This window comes from Dipteris shenzhenensis, chromosome 22 (genome assembly GCF_047967505.1).
Source record: "Dipteris shenzhenensis isolate YYH24624 ecotype China chromosome 22, Dip_SZ_1.0, whole genome shotgun sequence".
Classification (NCBI taxonomy): domain Eukaryota; kingdom Viridiplantae; phylum Streptophyta; class Polypodiopsida; order Gleicheniales; family Dipteridaceae; genus Dipteris; species Dipteris shenzhenensis.
The window spans coordinates 38,178,109-38,195,763 of NC_141617.1; the positions used below are offsets into that span (position 1 = coordinate 38,178,109).

Consider the following 17,655-nt stretch of genomic DNA (forward strand, 5'->3'; position numbering starts at 1 on the left):
CCAATCCTTGCAATCTGACATGCATAGTTGTTCCCAAGGTGAACAACTCCATGAGTACCTGTGTAGGAAGTAAACCACTCCCTATGAGGCGTAACATGAAAAGAAGCACTTGAATCCAAGAGCCAGGTGTGCATGTCATGGCCATCAACAACCAATGTATGTGCAATTACAGCAGAAGAACATAATACATCATGTCTGTCACTGTCACTGTCCTCTGCTGCAACATTCACTGCATCCAAGTCATCTGTCTTGGCCTTGCCTTTGCCTTTGCTTCCACTGCCTGCATCCTTTGTCTCAGCCTTCTTGGCTTTCTGATCCCGTATAAACTTGAAGCACTTAGACTTCACGTGTCCCTTCTTGCCACAGTAAAAGCATTCAATATCCTTTTTGCCACGGGAATGACTGCGGGATTTGGACTTGCCAGCAGATCTCCCCTTCTGCTGAGTCCTACCTCTTTCCTGTACCTGCAAAGCATTGGAAGACTTGCTGCCCGCATTATTCTTCCTGCTCATCTCCTCCATGAGAAGAGAGCTCTCCACATCAGCATACATAAGAGTAACATTTGAATTAGACAGAGTGGTCTTGAAAGTGTCCCAACTCTCAGGGAGGGTACACAACAAGAAAGTAGCCTTGAACTCCTCATCAAGGTTCAATCCCTGTGCGATAAGCTGTGTAAAGATGGCATTGAACTCACTCAAGTGTGAGGTCATAGCTGTACCTTCCTTCATGCGAAGGTCGACAAGCTTCTTCAACCAATAAACCTTACTGGCTGAACTCTTTTGGGCATACAATTCTTCTAGCCTCTGCCATAGGCCATAAGAGGTCTTTTCTGCCTGAACATTGAACACAAGAGAATCAGTGAGAGTAAGCATGATAGCCGCCCTTGTGCTCACAAGCAAAATCTGGGCAAAAGCCCCTTGATTTGACACCTGTACCAAGTGAAAAACACTTCAACACTGAGGTAGCATACAAAATACAGCGCTCTCCTGGCACTTTCACCTGACAATGTAATGCATAAACTGCCTGTGTGCACAGTAGCAACACAGATCCCAACGTACAAACACCGAAAAGAAAATCTTTTGAGCACTGTCAACGATGGACAGTTAGGGACCGAGTAAACTCGATGCGCCTTGGCCAAGCGTGGCTCAACTGAGATTTTCTAAGTGCCGTACACAAAATGTGACCTGCAAAGAAATGTCACTGATACACTGCGGAAAACGAGACCAATGTGGGCACCCTGGCTCCACACTGCCTCAAGGCATACACTGCATACACTTCCAGGCAAAAGCCCTATGAAATTGTCACCCGAAAACTGAGATTTGCACTCAGCAAAAGCATAAAAGCCCTCTGCAAAATCAAGGCATATGATCTCCCGTCAAAAACTGTGCAAACAACCACACACTGTGGCCCCGGTCACCTCCTAGCAAGAGGGACAATGAGAGTACTTGTTGTACAAAAAAAAAAACAGTTTTCCTCGGGAAATGTATAAACAGCCTTGTTGTACTTTGTACCTGCGCGTACTTGCATGTACCACGCAAAAAAAGAGCAGAGTGCTCTTCACTCTTTTCCTTCTTTCCCCAAAAAAAAATATGTGCCTGTTGTACCTGCAAGTACCTGATGTGCCTGCACAGAGGACCTGCTATACCCTGTACTTGCGAGGGCACGGATCCCCAAAAAAAATATCGAAATTCCCTTGGCTGAGGGTACAGCCGGTACGGTTGTACCTGTACGTGCACGCGTCCGTACAGCCGGTACGGCTGCCTGTCGTGGCTGGTCGCGGTCGCGACTGGCTGGTCGGCTGCTGCCTTGCAGCCGGTCGGCTGGCTGGAGCCGCTGGCTGCGGCCGCCTGGTAGGCTGCGGCCGCGTGGCTGCTGGTAGGAGCTAGCAGCAGCTAGCTGCTGCTCGCGCACCTGCTGCGCGCGGCTGCTCCTGCGCGCTGGCTGCGCCCGCCTTGGAGCTGCAAGCTGACAGAGGGCACGAGGCCCGAGCGGAGAGGGAGGGGTAGACCGGAGTGAGAGGGAGAGGGTGGCTCTGATACCACTTGTGAGGAAAAGAGAGGAGTGGAACGTTAGGAGACAGAGACACAAGGAGTGTGGGTGTGTAAGAATGTGTTGAGCCACACCACGAACTCAAAGGTTTTATTAGGATTAGGTATTCACCCTATGACTGTCTTAGGACAGTCATAGCAGTCTTAACATTTAAAGGGTGGCAATGTGCCTTTACCCCAACAAGCTGGGGGCTAGCTGGCCCCGAGTCTCCAACAAGAGTAAGGGGCTCCCACACAATCACCTTTCTACCATCAACGGTCTCGAATCTGGGTTGCCCGTTATGACGCGTTTGTAAACAACACGGTGTCCTTCTCACTACCATGTAAGATGACCCTGAAGCTGATCCTTCTCGAGTGTCTTGGTGAAGATATCTGCTCCATTTTGCTCTATTGGACAGTCTACCAATTCCACTATCCCGTCCTCGATCAAATCACGCACATAGTGATACTGAATCTCTATATATTTTGTACGCGCATGAAACATTGGATTTTTAGCAATGGCCATGTAACTTTGATTGTCACACCTCAGCACAGTTGCCTCATCCTCTTGCACTCCCATGTGCCATAAGATCCTCCTCAGCCACACTGCTTCACAAGCAGCAAAACATGCTGCCTTCTTGTACTCAGCCTCGGTAGAAGACAATGCCAATGTTGGTTGTTTCTTACTGATCCAAGAGAAGATACTTGAACCTAAAGAGGAACAATATTCAGAATTTCCTGGAATCAACATCTTTAGCCCAATTTGAGTCACAATGACCAGCCAAGGAAGTTCCCGTACCATAGGTGATGCCAGAATCAAGAGTGCCCTTTACATACCTGAGCATCCGCATCTCTGCATTCCAATGATTCTCCGGGGGTTTATTGGAGAATCTGCTCAAAACGCCAACAGCAAAACTGATGTCCGGTTTGGTGTTGCACAGATAGATGAGACTGCCGACCAACTTTCTATACCTCGCGATGTCTGTCGGTGGTGAGGCATCCTTCATAGACAACCTCGCATTTACCTCCATAGGTGTAGCTATCTCCTTGCACTCGGATATACCAAATGTCTTCAAGATCTCCCTTGCATATTTCTGTTGAGAGATGAAGATCTTGCTTGGCTCTTGCCAGACTGCAATCCCCAAACAGTAGTGCATCAAGCCTAAGTCCGCCCGTCATCTCAAGCTCAGTGCTCAACGCCTTTCTTGTCTGCTGGATCATGTCTTCATAGTCACCTGTAATAAGGAGATCATCCACATATAGAACAATAATAGCAGATTTTTCACCTTAACTGTACACATATAAGTTAGCATCTGAGGCACATCTTTTGAAGTTTAATTTATGAAAAAATTTGTCTATCCGTTGGTGCCATGCTCTTGGGGCCTGTTTCAACCCGTACAAAGCCTTCTTGAGATTATATACCTTATTCTTAGAATGGGGGGCCTCAAACCTTGGTCGCTGAGCCACGTACACCTCCTCCTTGAGGTCACCATTCAAAAATGTTGATTTAACATCCATTTGATAAATTGGCCACTTTTTATGAGCAGCCACTGATAGTAATGTGCGAATAGTGGTCATTCTGGCAGTTGGAGCGAAAGATTCATGAAAATCAAATCCTTCAATTTGCGAAAATCCTTGTGCAACCAATTTGCCTTTGTACTTTTTCAAAGTCCCATCGGCCTTGTACTTTACCTTCCAAACCCACTTGGTGCCAATAACATTTCTGTTAGGTGGTCGATCGACTAGCTCCCAAGTTTCATTCTTCATGATGCTGTCATATTCTACTTGCATAGTGTTATTCCAATCTCAATCTGCAAGTGCTTCCTTCAAATTCGCAGGCTCCTTTACTTCTGCAATAATCTCAGCCATCAAGGCCATATTGACTATGTGAGCAGAAGCCCTCCTTTGCTCCTTGATTCTCTGAGACCGCCTTGGTCCATCTGCATGCTGCTCAACAGACATAGGCATCTGGTTATCATGGTCGTAGAGTTGCCTTACCCATCGCGGCAATGGCTTTTCCGGTGGTGTAACAACAGGTTGGTGACTTATACCTTCATCATCTGATATTTTCTCCTCCTTTATAGCTCTTGGAACAGGTCCATAGTGAATTACCTCTTCGCTTGATGATAAAGTGGAAGAGCTCTTCTCTGCCTCCACTGCATGTGGTTGCTCCCTGAACACCACATCGCGGCTCGCTATGATCATCTTTGCCTCTTGGTCATACAACTTATAGGCTTTCTTCTCATCACAATAGCCTAAAAAGATACATTTGGTACTTTTTGGTTGTAGCTTGTTTCTCTCTTTGTCTGGTACATGCACATAGCATTCATATCCAAATGTTTTGAAATGGGAGACCGATGGCTTCTTACCGCTGTAAGCCTCATGTGGTGTTTTACCTTTGAGTGTCTTTGTATAGTTGCGATTAAGGATGTAAACCGCAGTATTGACAGCCTCAGCCAAAAAGTGGTTTGGCAGTCCAGCACCTTTCAAGAGATACTTCCTCATCTCCACGGTGGTCTACATTCGGCGTTCAACAACCGAATTGTGCGGAGGCGTATGTGGTGTCGACGTTTGTCGCTTGATCCCTTTGCTCTTGTAAAAATCTCCAAACTTTGTAGAAACAAACTCACCACTACCATCCGATCTGATTTTCTTCACTTTTCTCCCTATTTCATTTTCAACAAGCTGTAGCCATTCTTTCAATTTACCAAAAGCTTGAGCCTTTTCGCAAAGAAAGTACACTCACATCTTCCTACTATAGTCGTCGACAATCAATAAAAAATAGGAAGATCCCCCCAAGGCCTGTGTAGGCATCTTACCGCACAAGTCAATATGCACCAACTCTAGAGGAGCGTTTGCTCTATTCTTGCTTTCTTGTGGGAATGCCTCTCTCTGTTGCTTGCCCATCATGCAAGCTTCACACGGTGCTTTGATTTTTGCTACTGTAGGTAAGTGAGCAACCATACCTTGCTTCTGCATCTCCTCCAACACTGCAAATCCGATGTGGCCGAATCTTTCGTGCCAAAGTTTGCTTGTGCCCACTCCAGGAGTGGCTGTAAGAGCACTTAGCTCATACAGGTTATTCCTCCTTACTCATGTGCCAACAAGATTGCCTGCACTATCCAGAATTTTTGCTCCTGTCTTGTTGAACCTCACCTCATGGTCAAGGTCAGTTATGGAAGCAACTGATAGCAATTTTCTCTTGATTTGTGGAACATACAACACATTAGATAGTTTCTTAACATCTCCATTTACAGAAACAAATGAAACCGTACCTGTACCCTCAACATGGCATTTTGCGTTATTACCAACCGTCACGGTGATGGGTTTCTGTAGAGGCTGCATGGAACAATATAGACCCTTCTTGCAGGTCATGTGACGGGAGGCACCACTATCCAACACCCATGAATCAGTGGTTGAAGCTTCTTGAACTGAGGAACACTCTTTCCCAATGGCCAGAAATAGATCCAACTCTGCTTCCGCTGTGTTAGCTGTCTCTTTTCCCTTATCTGTCTTCTTCAGGGTACCATTCTTTTCATCTGCTTTCTTGACCCGGCAATTTGCAATCACATGGCCCTTCTTCTTGCAGTAGAAGCATTCTCTCTGAAACTTCTTCTTGTCGCCCTTCTTTTTGTCACCACTAGTAGAGGACTCACCTTTGGTGGAGGAACCACCTTTGCCTTTCGCAGTGGCAGAGAACGCAACATCCCCATTGTCGCCTCCATCTCGAGCTTTAAGCCTCAATTCCTCCTCCATAAGTAAAGCACAGAACTCCTCAAATGACAATGGTTGGGGTCTCACCTGAGTGTTAAGTGCTGTTATCAGTCCATCAAACCTTGGTGGATATATTCGGAGACACCGCCGAGCTAGCTCTTCGCTAGTCTTTTGTATCCTAGCACTAGCCATCTGGTCACGCAGATTTTTGATTCGGGTTATGAACGCCTCTGCTGTCTCTCCTTCATTAAACTTCTCAGTTGCGAGCTGATTCTCTAGGTTCTGGATCCTTGTTTGATTCCGCGTCTCATACTGACTCTTCAATATGTTCCAGGCCACAGTTGCCTTAGATGTATGCTCAATCAAGGTCAAAACACTATCAGTAGTACTTGTAACCAGGGCACACAAAGCATCTGTGTTCTTGCGTTTTTAAGCTCGTAGAAGGTCGGCATTAGGAGGTATCGTACTCTTCGGATTTGCTGGGTCGGGGGTTCCTTGTGGTTCTGGGTCAATCCTAGTACTGTCTCCAGAAGCTCATATGAATCCAGAATAGCAATAATTTTAAACTTCCACAGAGTGTAGTTCGTACCATCTAGCTTGCCTTCAGTGACGGCTGGTGGGCGAATCCTCAACGCCTGGATTATTGGCGAAGCTGGTGCAGCTGCAGCTAATGAACTCGAGCCGCTTCCTGTTGCCATCACTCCGTATGCTGTTGAAGCCCTCGCCTCTCTTCTACTCTTCGATCCTTAGAGCTGCCTGGGCTCTAATACCATGTTAAATTACACGGCGCAGCGGAACAACAACTGAACAAATAATAGAGAGTACACAACAAACTGGAGAGGAACAAAATTTTTCTTCAATATTGATGAGTATAGATTATGGCTCCGTTCACCCGTGCGCTCCCACAGTGGAGCTTAGATGGCGATCTAGACAGATACTAGGTGAACAACTACTAGCTGGAAGATCTGATCTGATTTGAACTGATCTGATACAATGGACTAGGGGGTCGTCTCTTTATAGCTATGAGGGCGGTAGTCGGATCAACATAGTCGGTGGAACCGACCAGTCAACCTAGTCGGTGGAACCGACTAGTCGTCCATGGAATATTCAAGGAATATTTCCTATACCGTCGCCTCGGGGGCTCTCGCCCCCAAAACCCCCCCTAGCTGGGGGCCAACTGGCCCCCAGTCCCCAGCAAGAGTAAGGGGCTCCCACACAATCACCTTTCTACCATCAACGGTCTCATTGATAGACCTCATCTGACATGCAAGTCAGGATGCATCCAATGTCCCTGGCATATCTAACACCCACCACCACGCCCCCGTCCCCAACAATTCCTCTTGTAGATACTCTAAAATTTCAATTGTTACCATACATGATGAAGTTTTGATTCTTAAGTTGTGTATCACTCCTACACTCTCGTGATTGCTCATTATGAGTTGTGTAATTTAAGATGAATTATAAGACACTTTGTATGACACACTTCCACAACGACCCGTAGTGGTTGGTGTGTTGAACAGCTGATAAATGAAACTTTCTTTCTTGTTGTTTTCGTTTGTCACGTTGCATACGATGGATTTTTTGAATTGTAGCCTAATTAGATACTAATTGTGTTCTTGTTTTTGTTTACCTCTTGTTCAATGTAAATAGATAAAAGGAGTAGTAGTTAGTCTAAACTCTTCCTTGAATTACCACATGACATAACCATTGAAGGGCTGTTTAAGCCACCTATACGGAATGTATGCTGCCCAATATGATGATCCGTGTGTTGCCTCAGCTATGGATGCATGAGGCGCCAAAATAACTTCCATGAATGGTTTTGTCTCAAGTATGGTTGGCCTTGTCACCTAGAGTTGTGCTTTCTACAAAGATCCCAACCTCCAAAAACATTGGGTCTAGTTGAAGGAACTTTCTTTTGGCCTAAGCTTAAGGTTGATGTCGAATTGTATGACCGAAATTGTCAGCAGTGCCAAGTCAATAAAGCAGAGTGCTTGAGACATGGTGGCATGTTAATCCTTTGGAGATAGTGGAAAAGAATGGCAGTATGTCGGAGTTTGTGGTAAGATGACCACAAACCCCTCGTGGCTATGATTGTGGATTGACTCACCAAGTTTTCATGGTTCATACCTACAAAGGAAAATATTTCAGCTGCTCAACTTGCTTGCCTGGTTGTGGAAAAGCTGTTTAGCGTGTATGGATTACGTTTATTGGTCATGTTTGGATAGTTGTGTTCTGAAATTAGACAATCAGATCAGCTTGAGTTCAGCTGATCATCTTGAGTCAGATGGACAAATTGAGAGGGTCAATATGAGTTTGGAAGATGTGCCGAGAGCTTCTATCTCCCAGAGGCAGTCTGATTAGGAAGATATCTCTCTTCATTGGAGTTTGTTTACAATAGTGCCAAGCATTCAGCCACTCGAATCAGTCCATTCACGTGTTGTATGGATACCGGCCTAGAGTCCCTTGGGTAGTTGGCTTACAGAATATCAAGGTTGGCACTGCTGCTCAGTGGTTGCAAGTTGCAACAACAACATATATGTTGCGGTTTGCAAAGGAAAGCATAAAAGTGCTAAGGATAGAGTGCGATTTTTTGCTAATTAGAAGCGGTCACCTTGAGTTCTCTTTGGAGGGCTAGTGGGTCTCCTTGAAGATCTTTAAAGATTCTCAAGTAATGCGAACTGGTCAGGTCTATAAAATACCTCACGCTTTTGTGGTCCTTTCTTGATCCTTAAAAGGATCCATGAAGTTTCTTCCAAGTTTTGTCTACTTGATGGTGTTCGTCTACACCTAGTCTTTGTTGGAATCGGAGTCCTAGTGTGTGTGGTCCTAGAGTCCTAGGAGTGTCCTACAATTATGTGAGTGTGAAGAGTCTTGAGGCCACTTGTGCCACCTCATGTGGTAGATGTGATTCCTCACCTAGATTATAGGATCTAGATTCTCTTGTGTGTGACCTCATCTATGAGGTGTTTGTAAGGCTTGCCCAGCCTATAAAAGAGGCTATGTACTTGCTGTGATTATCAATCTATCAACATCAGTTTATGCCTCAACTCTTGTCTTCAATCATGTGATCAAGTCTCTCACCCTCTCCTCATTTCCATCAAATGGTATTAGAGCGGGTCGTCGCTGACTGAGCCTTACCTCTCGCAATGAAGCGTCCTGCCCATCCTCCACCACTCTTCCGCTTGCCCATCCGTCGTCGTCACTCTGCTGCGACAAACTGAGCTCCTTCCGCTGCGCCACTCTGCTCGTTCTCTGCTCGCCCCTCTGCTTGTCATCTGCTGCACCTCTCTACCCACACAACTGCTCCTGCTGCCCATGCTTCTCCTGTTGCCCACGCAGCTCGCCATTCTGCCCGAACACCTGCTGGTCCGACCTGCCGGATTCGAACCTGCTGCTCCCACGCTGCTTCTAGTTGCCCACGCAACTGGTTGCCCACGTAGCTAGACCTGCGACGGCGCCAGCCATGGAGCTGACTTGGCGACTGACGATCTGAGGGCTGTGGCCATCGACTCGCACAACAGACCTGAGTTGTTGCTCTACGCTGCATCCTGAGTACTACCGTAACTCGTCATCTCTGGTTGAGTGCAACAACTCGTCACCTGCCCGACATATCCTTTGAAGCTGCATCGCTTATCTGCAGCTGTTCATCGCGTATCTCTTGGGCTGATCTAATGATGTTCCTCTTTCTTTTGGAACTACGCTGTTGATCTTCTTCGTTCGCCTCTCCACATGAGCTCCATTGACCAGCAAACAGTCCGTCTGAGATATTCTGCGTTTTTGAAGATTTTTGCCTCATTTTGGGTGAATTTGTTGGGGCTTTTATGGTCTGAAGCTCCCCTAGTGTTGCTAGAACACTATGCTCTAGGAAATTTTGAAAAGCCCCAATTTTCTGCAAACCCTAATTTTTGCAGCAACCCTAACCCTAAAATTTAGGGCTTTTCTGTTCTGTGTCTTCCTTTGGCATAATTGAAGCTTCTACCATGTAAAATTTGGGCCTTTTTTGAAATCTGAGTAAACATTGTAAGGGATTTAGACACTGGCTGTAATAACAGCTAAGACCTTCCCACCAATGGATAGCATAAAAAACTCCTTGCTCATCGAGAAATTCTCAGGGAGCAATTTCCCAACTTGGCAGACAAAACTCCGGCTTCTTCTTATGCGAGAAGGGATATGGAATATCACCAATGGCAAGGAGCCAAAACCCCAAAGTGATGATGCTAGAATCTGTTGGTGGCAGAACCAAAATGATAAAGCAATGGCTATCATTGGCCTAGCTTTAGCTGACAACCTTATCCACCATGTGGATTTTGACTTGAGGAAAATGGCAAAGGTACAAGCCAAAGAACATGCCAATCTGGTTGCGGAGCAGAGTGAGGATGAAGACGATGAAGCTACACCTTCTGGACCTGAGGAACAAGCCTGCACTGCTGCTATTTCTGGTCTATCCCTCCATGAGGTGATAGATGAAGAGTGGGCTTTCTAGAGTCATGTGTGTTAGGTACTCTGCCTCGGGTAGTCCTCGTAAAATGATGTAATAATTTGTCATTTTGTGTGCCTTGTCCTATAAAAGGCTCCACTTACTTCCATGTACCCAGTTAGGAGACAAGGGGGGGTTGTTATGTCTTTCCTTTATCAGGCCTGGCCGAGTTCCAGGATGTTGGTGTACTCCCTCGACCTATGAGTTGGTCATGCATCCATGCTCAGATTTGAGTCTCTGATCACGTTGACACCTAAGCCATGAGAGTGCTTGGTTCAACCTCTGAATTATGCTCAGCTGTTAGCCTCTGAGATTGCCTGGGATGCACAGTCTGGATGATGTCATAGTCTCTCACCCTAGCTCCGAGGGGGGGTTTGTTGGAATCGGAGTCCTAGTGTGTGTGGTCCTAGTGTGTGTGGTCCTAGAGTCCTAGGAGTGTCCTACAATTATGTGAGTGTGAAGAGTCTTGAGGCCACTTGTGCCACCTCATGTGGTAGATGTGATTCCTCACCTAGATTATAGGATCTAGATTCTCTTGTGTGTGACCTCATCTATGAGGTGTCTGTAAGGCTTGCCCAGCCTATAAAAGAGGCTATGTACTTGCTGTGATTATCAATCTATCAACATCAGTTTATGCCTCAACTCTTGTCTTCAATCATGTGATCAAGTCTCTCACCCTCTCCTCATTTCCATCAGTCTTTCATGTTAGTAGACTAAAAGACAAGCTCGGTATTTGCAGATGAACTTGCATGACTTGAGGATCTAACCGCTTATGTGACCCATGAACCAGAATGTCTTCTAGAGCATTAGGACTGACAGCTTAGGAACGTGGTTTTTCCACAGCTGATGGTTAAGTTGAAAGATTGCTTGAAAGAGGATAATATTTGGGAAATATTGATTTTCTTCGGCACCAATTCCCACAGTTTCTCTTAGTCCTTCTCTGAGTAAGGAGGGGGGGGCGCATGGCTAGTGTTATGGAGGTTAGGTTAACTGAGGGTCATATAACCTAAGTTCTAACCTTAGGACAGTTAGGACATGATGTACCTTTGGTTGGTTAGCATAGTCGTAGGGTTGAGACAGCTATTGCTGTCTTGTAGACGACTCCTGGGAATCATATTAGAACACTTTCTTAAGATCACGAAAGCAGCACAACCACCCTCTTCCTTGTTGTGTACTCTCCTCCATCAGCACTTCTAGTGTGAGCGAGGAGTGTATGATGGTGTGCATTTTTGACTTTCTTTTCAATTCTTTTTGCCTACTTGTTGATGAGGCATATGTTCCCTCTTCTTTGTCATAACAAGATTTTTGGGGCTATGCGCATTGTTTCTTCAGTTTCTATAATCTTTATAGAATCTTTACTTTTGGGATTTTGTGATTTCGGGAAATCGTACCCCACATTGTGGCCTTGCAGTGTGAATTGCATGGAAAACTCCATTTTTGTTTTATAAATGTGTACTTATATTGTTTGGGAAAATAAAGCAAAGGAAGGTAAAAGAGAGAGGAGAGGGAACAGAAAGGACTGCATATACGTTTGCTTGGGAAACGGTCCATGGCCATGTTAGAAACCTTTGGCTAATATGTTTGTAATATTTGGATTACTGATGCACTATCAGAGATGTTTGCCTGAACACGAGTTACATCTCTTTGAAGTTTCTTGATTCTGTAACTCAACTGGGAAGTTTAATACATAATTTTTTTACAGCAAGCGTACAAGCGGCTTTGATCTAGCACCGCCTGGAGCAACAGCTATGACAGCTGCTACTCTTTCAGGTGCGTGACCTACATTTTGTGAGTTTAATTCCAAATGATCACATACATTTCCTTTACGAATTAGTTCTTATTTGCAGATAGGAACTTGTGTTTCAGCCAGAGAGGCCTTTTTCTGGGGGGTCCACTGTGTTGTGCAGTGTTTTGTCATTCTTAGGTTGAACCTTGAGAAATCTCTCCCCAAAGTACTTGTGTGCTGGATGAAAATTGCAGTTCACTGCTGTGCTTTTAATGTGCCTTTGACTGTTCCTCCTTCTCCCTCATATTTTAGGAGAGCTTTTCTAGTTTATCCAGGGACCTGTGGTACATGCGAACTGGGATCTTTGGAATCCTAACACTCAAAAAACGGGGGCCTTTCATTTATAGCTTTTGTCTCGTGTTATTGGTTTTTCTAGGGTGATTTGAAATAGGGCGAGGGGGTTTCGGGGTTTATCTAGTTCAGCAAGGTTCTTTTGAAATACGGCCTGTAGTGGTTCACTATGAATGAGAAAACCTGAAAGGGCATGTTTCAATACAATGCTGTCATCAGTACTGTGGGAAAAAAGATGTCATACTCACTTTAGGTGTTTTTCTTAAAAGGGGTGGAACTTAGTATTGTTCTTGTGGTTTCTTGTTAAATTTTAGCTCTTTTTCCTGTCTGGCTCTCTGGATTCTTGGTTTACAGGACAACTGCTGGGAATGACTCAAACGATGCATGGAATGTATCCTTCGATGATTCCTTTTGCTGGAGGGACACAGGTTGGATTTTCTAAGCTTACAAACTCTCATCTTTTTGTCCATTTTCAAGAAACCTATTTGTATGTTATTTGTATTGTGACTTGGTCTTTTTTTAGATTCAATGGACATGAATGGAAGTATGCATCTTTATATTCTGGAATCTATGTAGAAATAGGGGCTTACATGTCATTGGCAGCATAAACCAACCCCCCCGCTCCCCCCGCACACCCCAAAAAAAAAAGCGGCCCTCGTTTCTCTTCCTTTGGCATCACATTGCTAGCTTACAGTATGGACTCAGTGAGAGTAACAGATGCACTAGTACATATCAGCTGCAGGCATCTAATTTATCCCTGAGATTGGTATATAGACAAATGTGCACCCTGGACTTTAATAAAATAACTTTTATGTTGATTGAGTATTCAAAAGTGCAAACTGATTCCTAGCAATAACATAAGCTACTCTCTCACAATATATTCCATGGGACATATCAAAACCACAAGCTTGTGTCAAAAGGATCTAACTCAGAAAAGTAGTGAAGTGGATTTTGTTATTTGTTCTCATAATTTGAGGTGGAAAGGTCAAAATGAAATGGTACCATCGCGCACCTCAACGCAGCGCTGGCCTGTTCGAGTTGGCGTGGTGTTGAGGTTCTACTTAGCCCAGCGGACCCCTCCCTCCCGCCCCCGCCCCCCACCCCCCTCCCCCAACCCCCCCAATTAAGGGTAGAGGAAATACAGTGATTTTCAAGAAAACTTAACATTTTATGAATTGGTTTATTATTTCAACAAGACACCATAGGCATTTGTATGAAGTATGTTTTTTTGGGGGGTGAAAGTCTGGTAGTGGGAAAGTTTTGGTGCTTTGTGCACATTATTCAAACAGATTGTCGCGGTTTTTTCACTCATTCACATTGTGTATACGAGACTTACACATGGCCTGGCCTTCAGGCAACAAGGCATGCCCGCAGAGTCTATGTTGGAGGCTTACCCCCGACTGCGAATGAACAGGTTAGGAATTTGCATGTGCTTACAAATATCCTCTGTGCTCTATGGATGAACACGATCTATTTGTACTTGCTTGCACTCTTTGTGTACGCAGATTTGTTTGTCTTTCTTTCGAACACCTTTTTGTATTCTTTGTTACACTTATTGTGTCACCAAGCTCTTTTCTTTAGATTCTGAGATTGCACAATCATCTATTATGTGTAAATTGACCTGAGTTGTAGCTGTTTCAATCTTAGCTGGTGAGCTTGGATATATTACAGGGGAATAAACACGATCTTTGAATTCTTTGTTAAACGTTAATGTAGAGCGTGGCCACTTATTTTAGCCAAGTGATGGCTGCAATTGGAGGGAACACTGCTGGCCCAGGTATATGCTTCTGTCCTTAGAGCAACATTTAGTCTTCAGAGTGTATGCAGCATTTTGTTGAAGATAGCATTGTTCTTTCTTGAAATTCTAAAATTTTGAGCTGGTGACTTTGCCAGGGGATGCTGTTGTGAATGTTTACATTAATCAAGAAAAGAGATTTGCATTTGTGGAGATGCGTACAGTGGAGGAAGCTAGCAATGCTATGGCACTTGATGGCATAGTTTATGAGGTAAATTGTTCTGTATTATCAGACACAGGCAGATTGCTTTTCTCTCTTGTTTATTTAATACATGTTGGCTTTGCTGACTTACCCCTTTTTGCTGTAAAATCAATTAATGTTCTTGCTTTAGTTGTCCTTTCATTATAACTATATTGTTGGCTCCTAAAATTCAGGGGAAAATTTTCAAAGTATCATCATCATCATTATTATTATTATGACCATTACTATGGAAAATTTTTGCAGGGTGTTTCTGTAAGGGTAAGGAGACCAAGTGATTATAATCCATCAATGGCAGCTACTCTCGGACCGGGTCAACCGAGTGCCCACCTAAATCTTGGTGCTGTAGGGCTTATTCCTGGGTCTGCTCTCACACCTGCACCTGACAATAACATTTTAGGAGTGTGACTGCATGCGATAAGGCACTATATTTGAGTGTTCTCTCATTCAGCGTTTTGTTGTGTTTGACTCTGTATCCATAGCGCAACAGTTGCTGCTGATGGGCCGGACAGAATTTTTGTTGGGGGTCTTCCTTATTATCTGACTGAGGAGCAGATAATTAATCTTCTATCCTCATTTGGGTGATTGAAATTCTAGCCTCTTCAGACTAATGATTGTACATATATTAATCTCAGAGGTGCAAGTAATTATAGTCTTTTCTACGGTGTTTAGTAGAGGAAGCAATTGTTAATGTATTTATTGTAGTTTGTTGCATGTCTCTCTTTTTCAGGTCATTACGTGCATTTGAACTTGTTAAGGATCGTGAGACAGGAAGCTCAAAGGGTTATGGATTTTGTGTATACCAGGTTTGTCATCTGCTGCTATATGTGGGCCTTAATTTCGTTTTTCTGTGCAGTGAGCCATTCTCTCTATTTAGATGTGGCTTGAGGTGCTCTTCTATTGTTCCTAGTGTCACTCAACTTCCAAAACAAACAATTTTCTTTTTTCAGGATCCAAATGTCATGGACGTAGCTTGTGCTGCACTGAATGGATTGAAAATGGGAGATAGAACGTTGACTGTTCGTCGAGCCTCTGCTAGGTAAGAGTTACATGTGCATTTGCATATATGTGAGGGGGGCCACTCTTCTGATATAGATAACCCGTGCCTGACTTAAACAGTCCCGTTTCTTCCAGTGGCCAGCCAAAGCCAGATCAAGTAAATGTGCTGGAGCAAGCCCAACAGCAAGTTGCCTTGCAGGTTTTTTGTTTCCCTGGTGTTTATACTGTTATGTCTTGAAGTTTTTGCCTTAGATTAAAAAACAGAACCAACTTTTGTGATGCACTGCTGTCTGATTGGAAAGATGGTACAGAAGCTGGCTCTTCAAGTAATTGGGTCAGGTGCCTCTTTTGGAGCTATGGGAAGCAGTGTGATGATCCCTGGCTCAGGAGGGATTAACCTATCAGAGGTTCCAACTCGAGTTCTCTGCTTATCTCAGGTAAGGTTCCACTGACTTGAGAAAGAGAAGAGCATTAAGTTTGGCCTTGCGGCCTTGCGTGAGGAGTAAAATTGTGGGAAATATTACCTGGGCTTTGCAGGTTGTGTCCCCAGACGAACTTCTGGATGACAGTGAATATGAGGAGATCGTAGAAGACATGCGAGACGAATGTGGAAAATTTGGTATGCCGTGTCTGACCTTGGAACACCAGTCCAGTGAAGAAGGGTCCTTGTTTTTTTTTTTTTGGCTGCTCTGACCATTACCTTTGTAGGAACTGTGGCAAAGTTAATAATACCACGTCCAACTACATCTGGAGAGGGATCTGCAGGTGTGGGGGCTGTAAGTATCTCCCTTATCTTGACTGGTGTCAGCATAAGTTATGGCTTGTAGTACGTATAATCTACTGTCATTCTAGCATGTGGAGCTTCAGATTTTCTTATGGATTCCTGGTTGCAATAGGTGTTTGTGGAATATGCTGATATTGAAGGTTCATTGAAGGCTAAGGCATCTTTGAATGGCCGCAAATTTGGGGGAAATATGGTCATAGCTGTATATTACTCGGAAGAGAAGTTTTTGAATGGGGATTTTGGTGGATAAATCAACCTGTGATATATCTGCTTTCCTTGTTTGTGTGCAGCCCTCTGTGCTCACTTATCTACGATTTTGTATTTTCTTTCGTATGCAAGGGATTCAAGTAAACAAATTTCTTGCTCCAGGGGCATTCTTTCAAGAACAAGCCCTTCACATATTGTCCGGTTCAGAAGCCCATTCGAAGTAACTTCAAATAGCTGTATAACACCCTCTTTTTCCTCGGGCAGCGGAGTAAGAGCTCGGCTTTGGTAAAAAATCGAACAGTGCATCGTCTAAGACATGTTTCTACTGTAACAGCTTTTATGTATTGTGCAGACAAGGGGGTTATTATCATTTTACAGCCACATCCTTAGAATTTTGAACTAATATTGAGAAGGTATTTGGGACATGATATAGCTGGTTCAGTCTTTTGCAATTTTAGTTCTTTTTCATTCAGATCTCCTTATCAGTAACAGAACACAAGAATTGTATCGATTGCTCTTTTTCCCTGAGGGAATTTTCTCCCCATTGGACGCAAGAGTAGTTGAAGATGGAAAATTTGTATTGCAATCTGTGTTACAGATGAGTTAGGTTATCTTGAAAGTCAGTCTACATCAGATTTGCAGTGCAGTTATAATTCTAATCATATATGCACATACTCTTCAACATCTGCTCTTGCAGATCTTTTTGATAAAATTGTTTGTGGTGGAGCGGTGTGTTGAAGGACAGAGTAAGATCCTGCTTATAGCAAAAGTCGTGATATGAGTATTTTAGGAATTGCTCTGCCATGAACTCGGAGTGAGGCTGCAGGCACATCTTGGAAGGTATCATATCTTGAAGATTTCCGGTCCTTGCACAGGGCTGATATTCCAGATGCCATGCTTTTTAGTAGTTAGCTATGAGCTCGATGTATACAACATCTCTGCAGAGGTATGCTGTCTTGGCTTTCTGTTACACGAAGCAAAGCTCACATCTTTCTTTTGAGATATTTTGCGTTGCAGAACTGTAACATTTGCCTCGTTTTTTGCTCCTTGGTGACATTTTCATCTAATTACTTAGAAGTAGGGTCTATTTATGAATTGTATTTTGATCAATTCTTTTTTGCATTTTTGATGAGTAAAACTCTTTTGCATATTTTGTAAGCTGCTCTTATGTCAAATTAGTGCCCATTAAGATAAAATAAATAGATATATGTAGGTTACGAGAGCTTGGTGATCTAGCATCATCACATTGGATGAAATTAGACGAGTAGACTCATGATGGATGCAGGTATTGTGTGTTTGTATACGAACAATGAGCTAATACCGAGTAATGACACAAAGTGTTGTCAATAATTTTGTCCCTTTTCAATATGTAACGT

The 17,655-nt window shown here is 43.9% G+C and overlaps 1 protein-coding gene across 5 annotated transcripts in view; it reads left to right on the forward strand.

Annotated features, from left to right (window-relative positions):
* The window catches only part of LOC147888079 (splicing factor U2af large subunit B-like), a 72,648-nt gene extending 55,379 nt beyond the window's left edge, over positions 1–17,269 (forward strand). Inside the window, exons 4-17 of one of the 5 annotated variants that reach the window (XM_087393159.1) lie at positions 11,921–11,988; positions 12,650–12,723; positions 13,650–13,709; positions 14,012–14,072; positions 14,189–14,301; positions 14,536–14,651; positions 14,772–14,870; positions 15,020–15,095; positions 15,240–15,328; positions 15,409–15,487; positions 15,600–15,725; positions 15,826–15,907; positions 15,997–16,064; positions 16,185–17,269. In XM_087393159.1, the coding sequence (XP_087249285.1) occupies positions 11,921–11,988; positions 12,650–12,723; positions 13,650–13,709; positions 14,012–14,072; positions 14,189–14,301; positions 14,536–14,651; positions 14,772–14,870; positions 15,020–15,095; positions 15,240–15,328; positions 15,409–15,487; positions 15,600–15,725; positions 15,826–15,907; positions 15,997–16,064; positions 16,185–16,322 (1,249 nt within the window). In that variant the 3' untranslated portion in view covers positions 16,323–17,269. Of the gene's footprint in view, positions 1–11,920; positions 11,989–12,649; positions 12,724–13,649; positions 13,710–14,011; positions 14,073–14,188; positions 14,302–14,535; positions 14,652–14,771; positions 14,871–15,019; positions 15,096–15,239; positions 15,329–15,408; positions 15,488–15,590; positions 15,726–15,825; positions 15,908–15,996; positions 16,065–16,184 lie in introns of all 5 variants that reach the window. The other 4 variants (XM_087393158.1, XM_087393161.1, XM_087393160.1 and 1 more) reach the window with 4 other exon arrangements.
* The last annotated feature ends 386 nt before the right edge of the window (positions 17,270–17,655 follow it).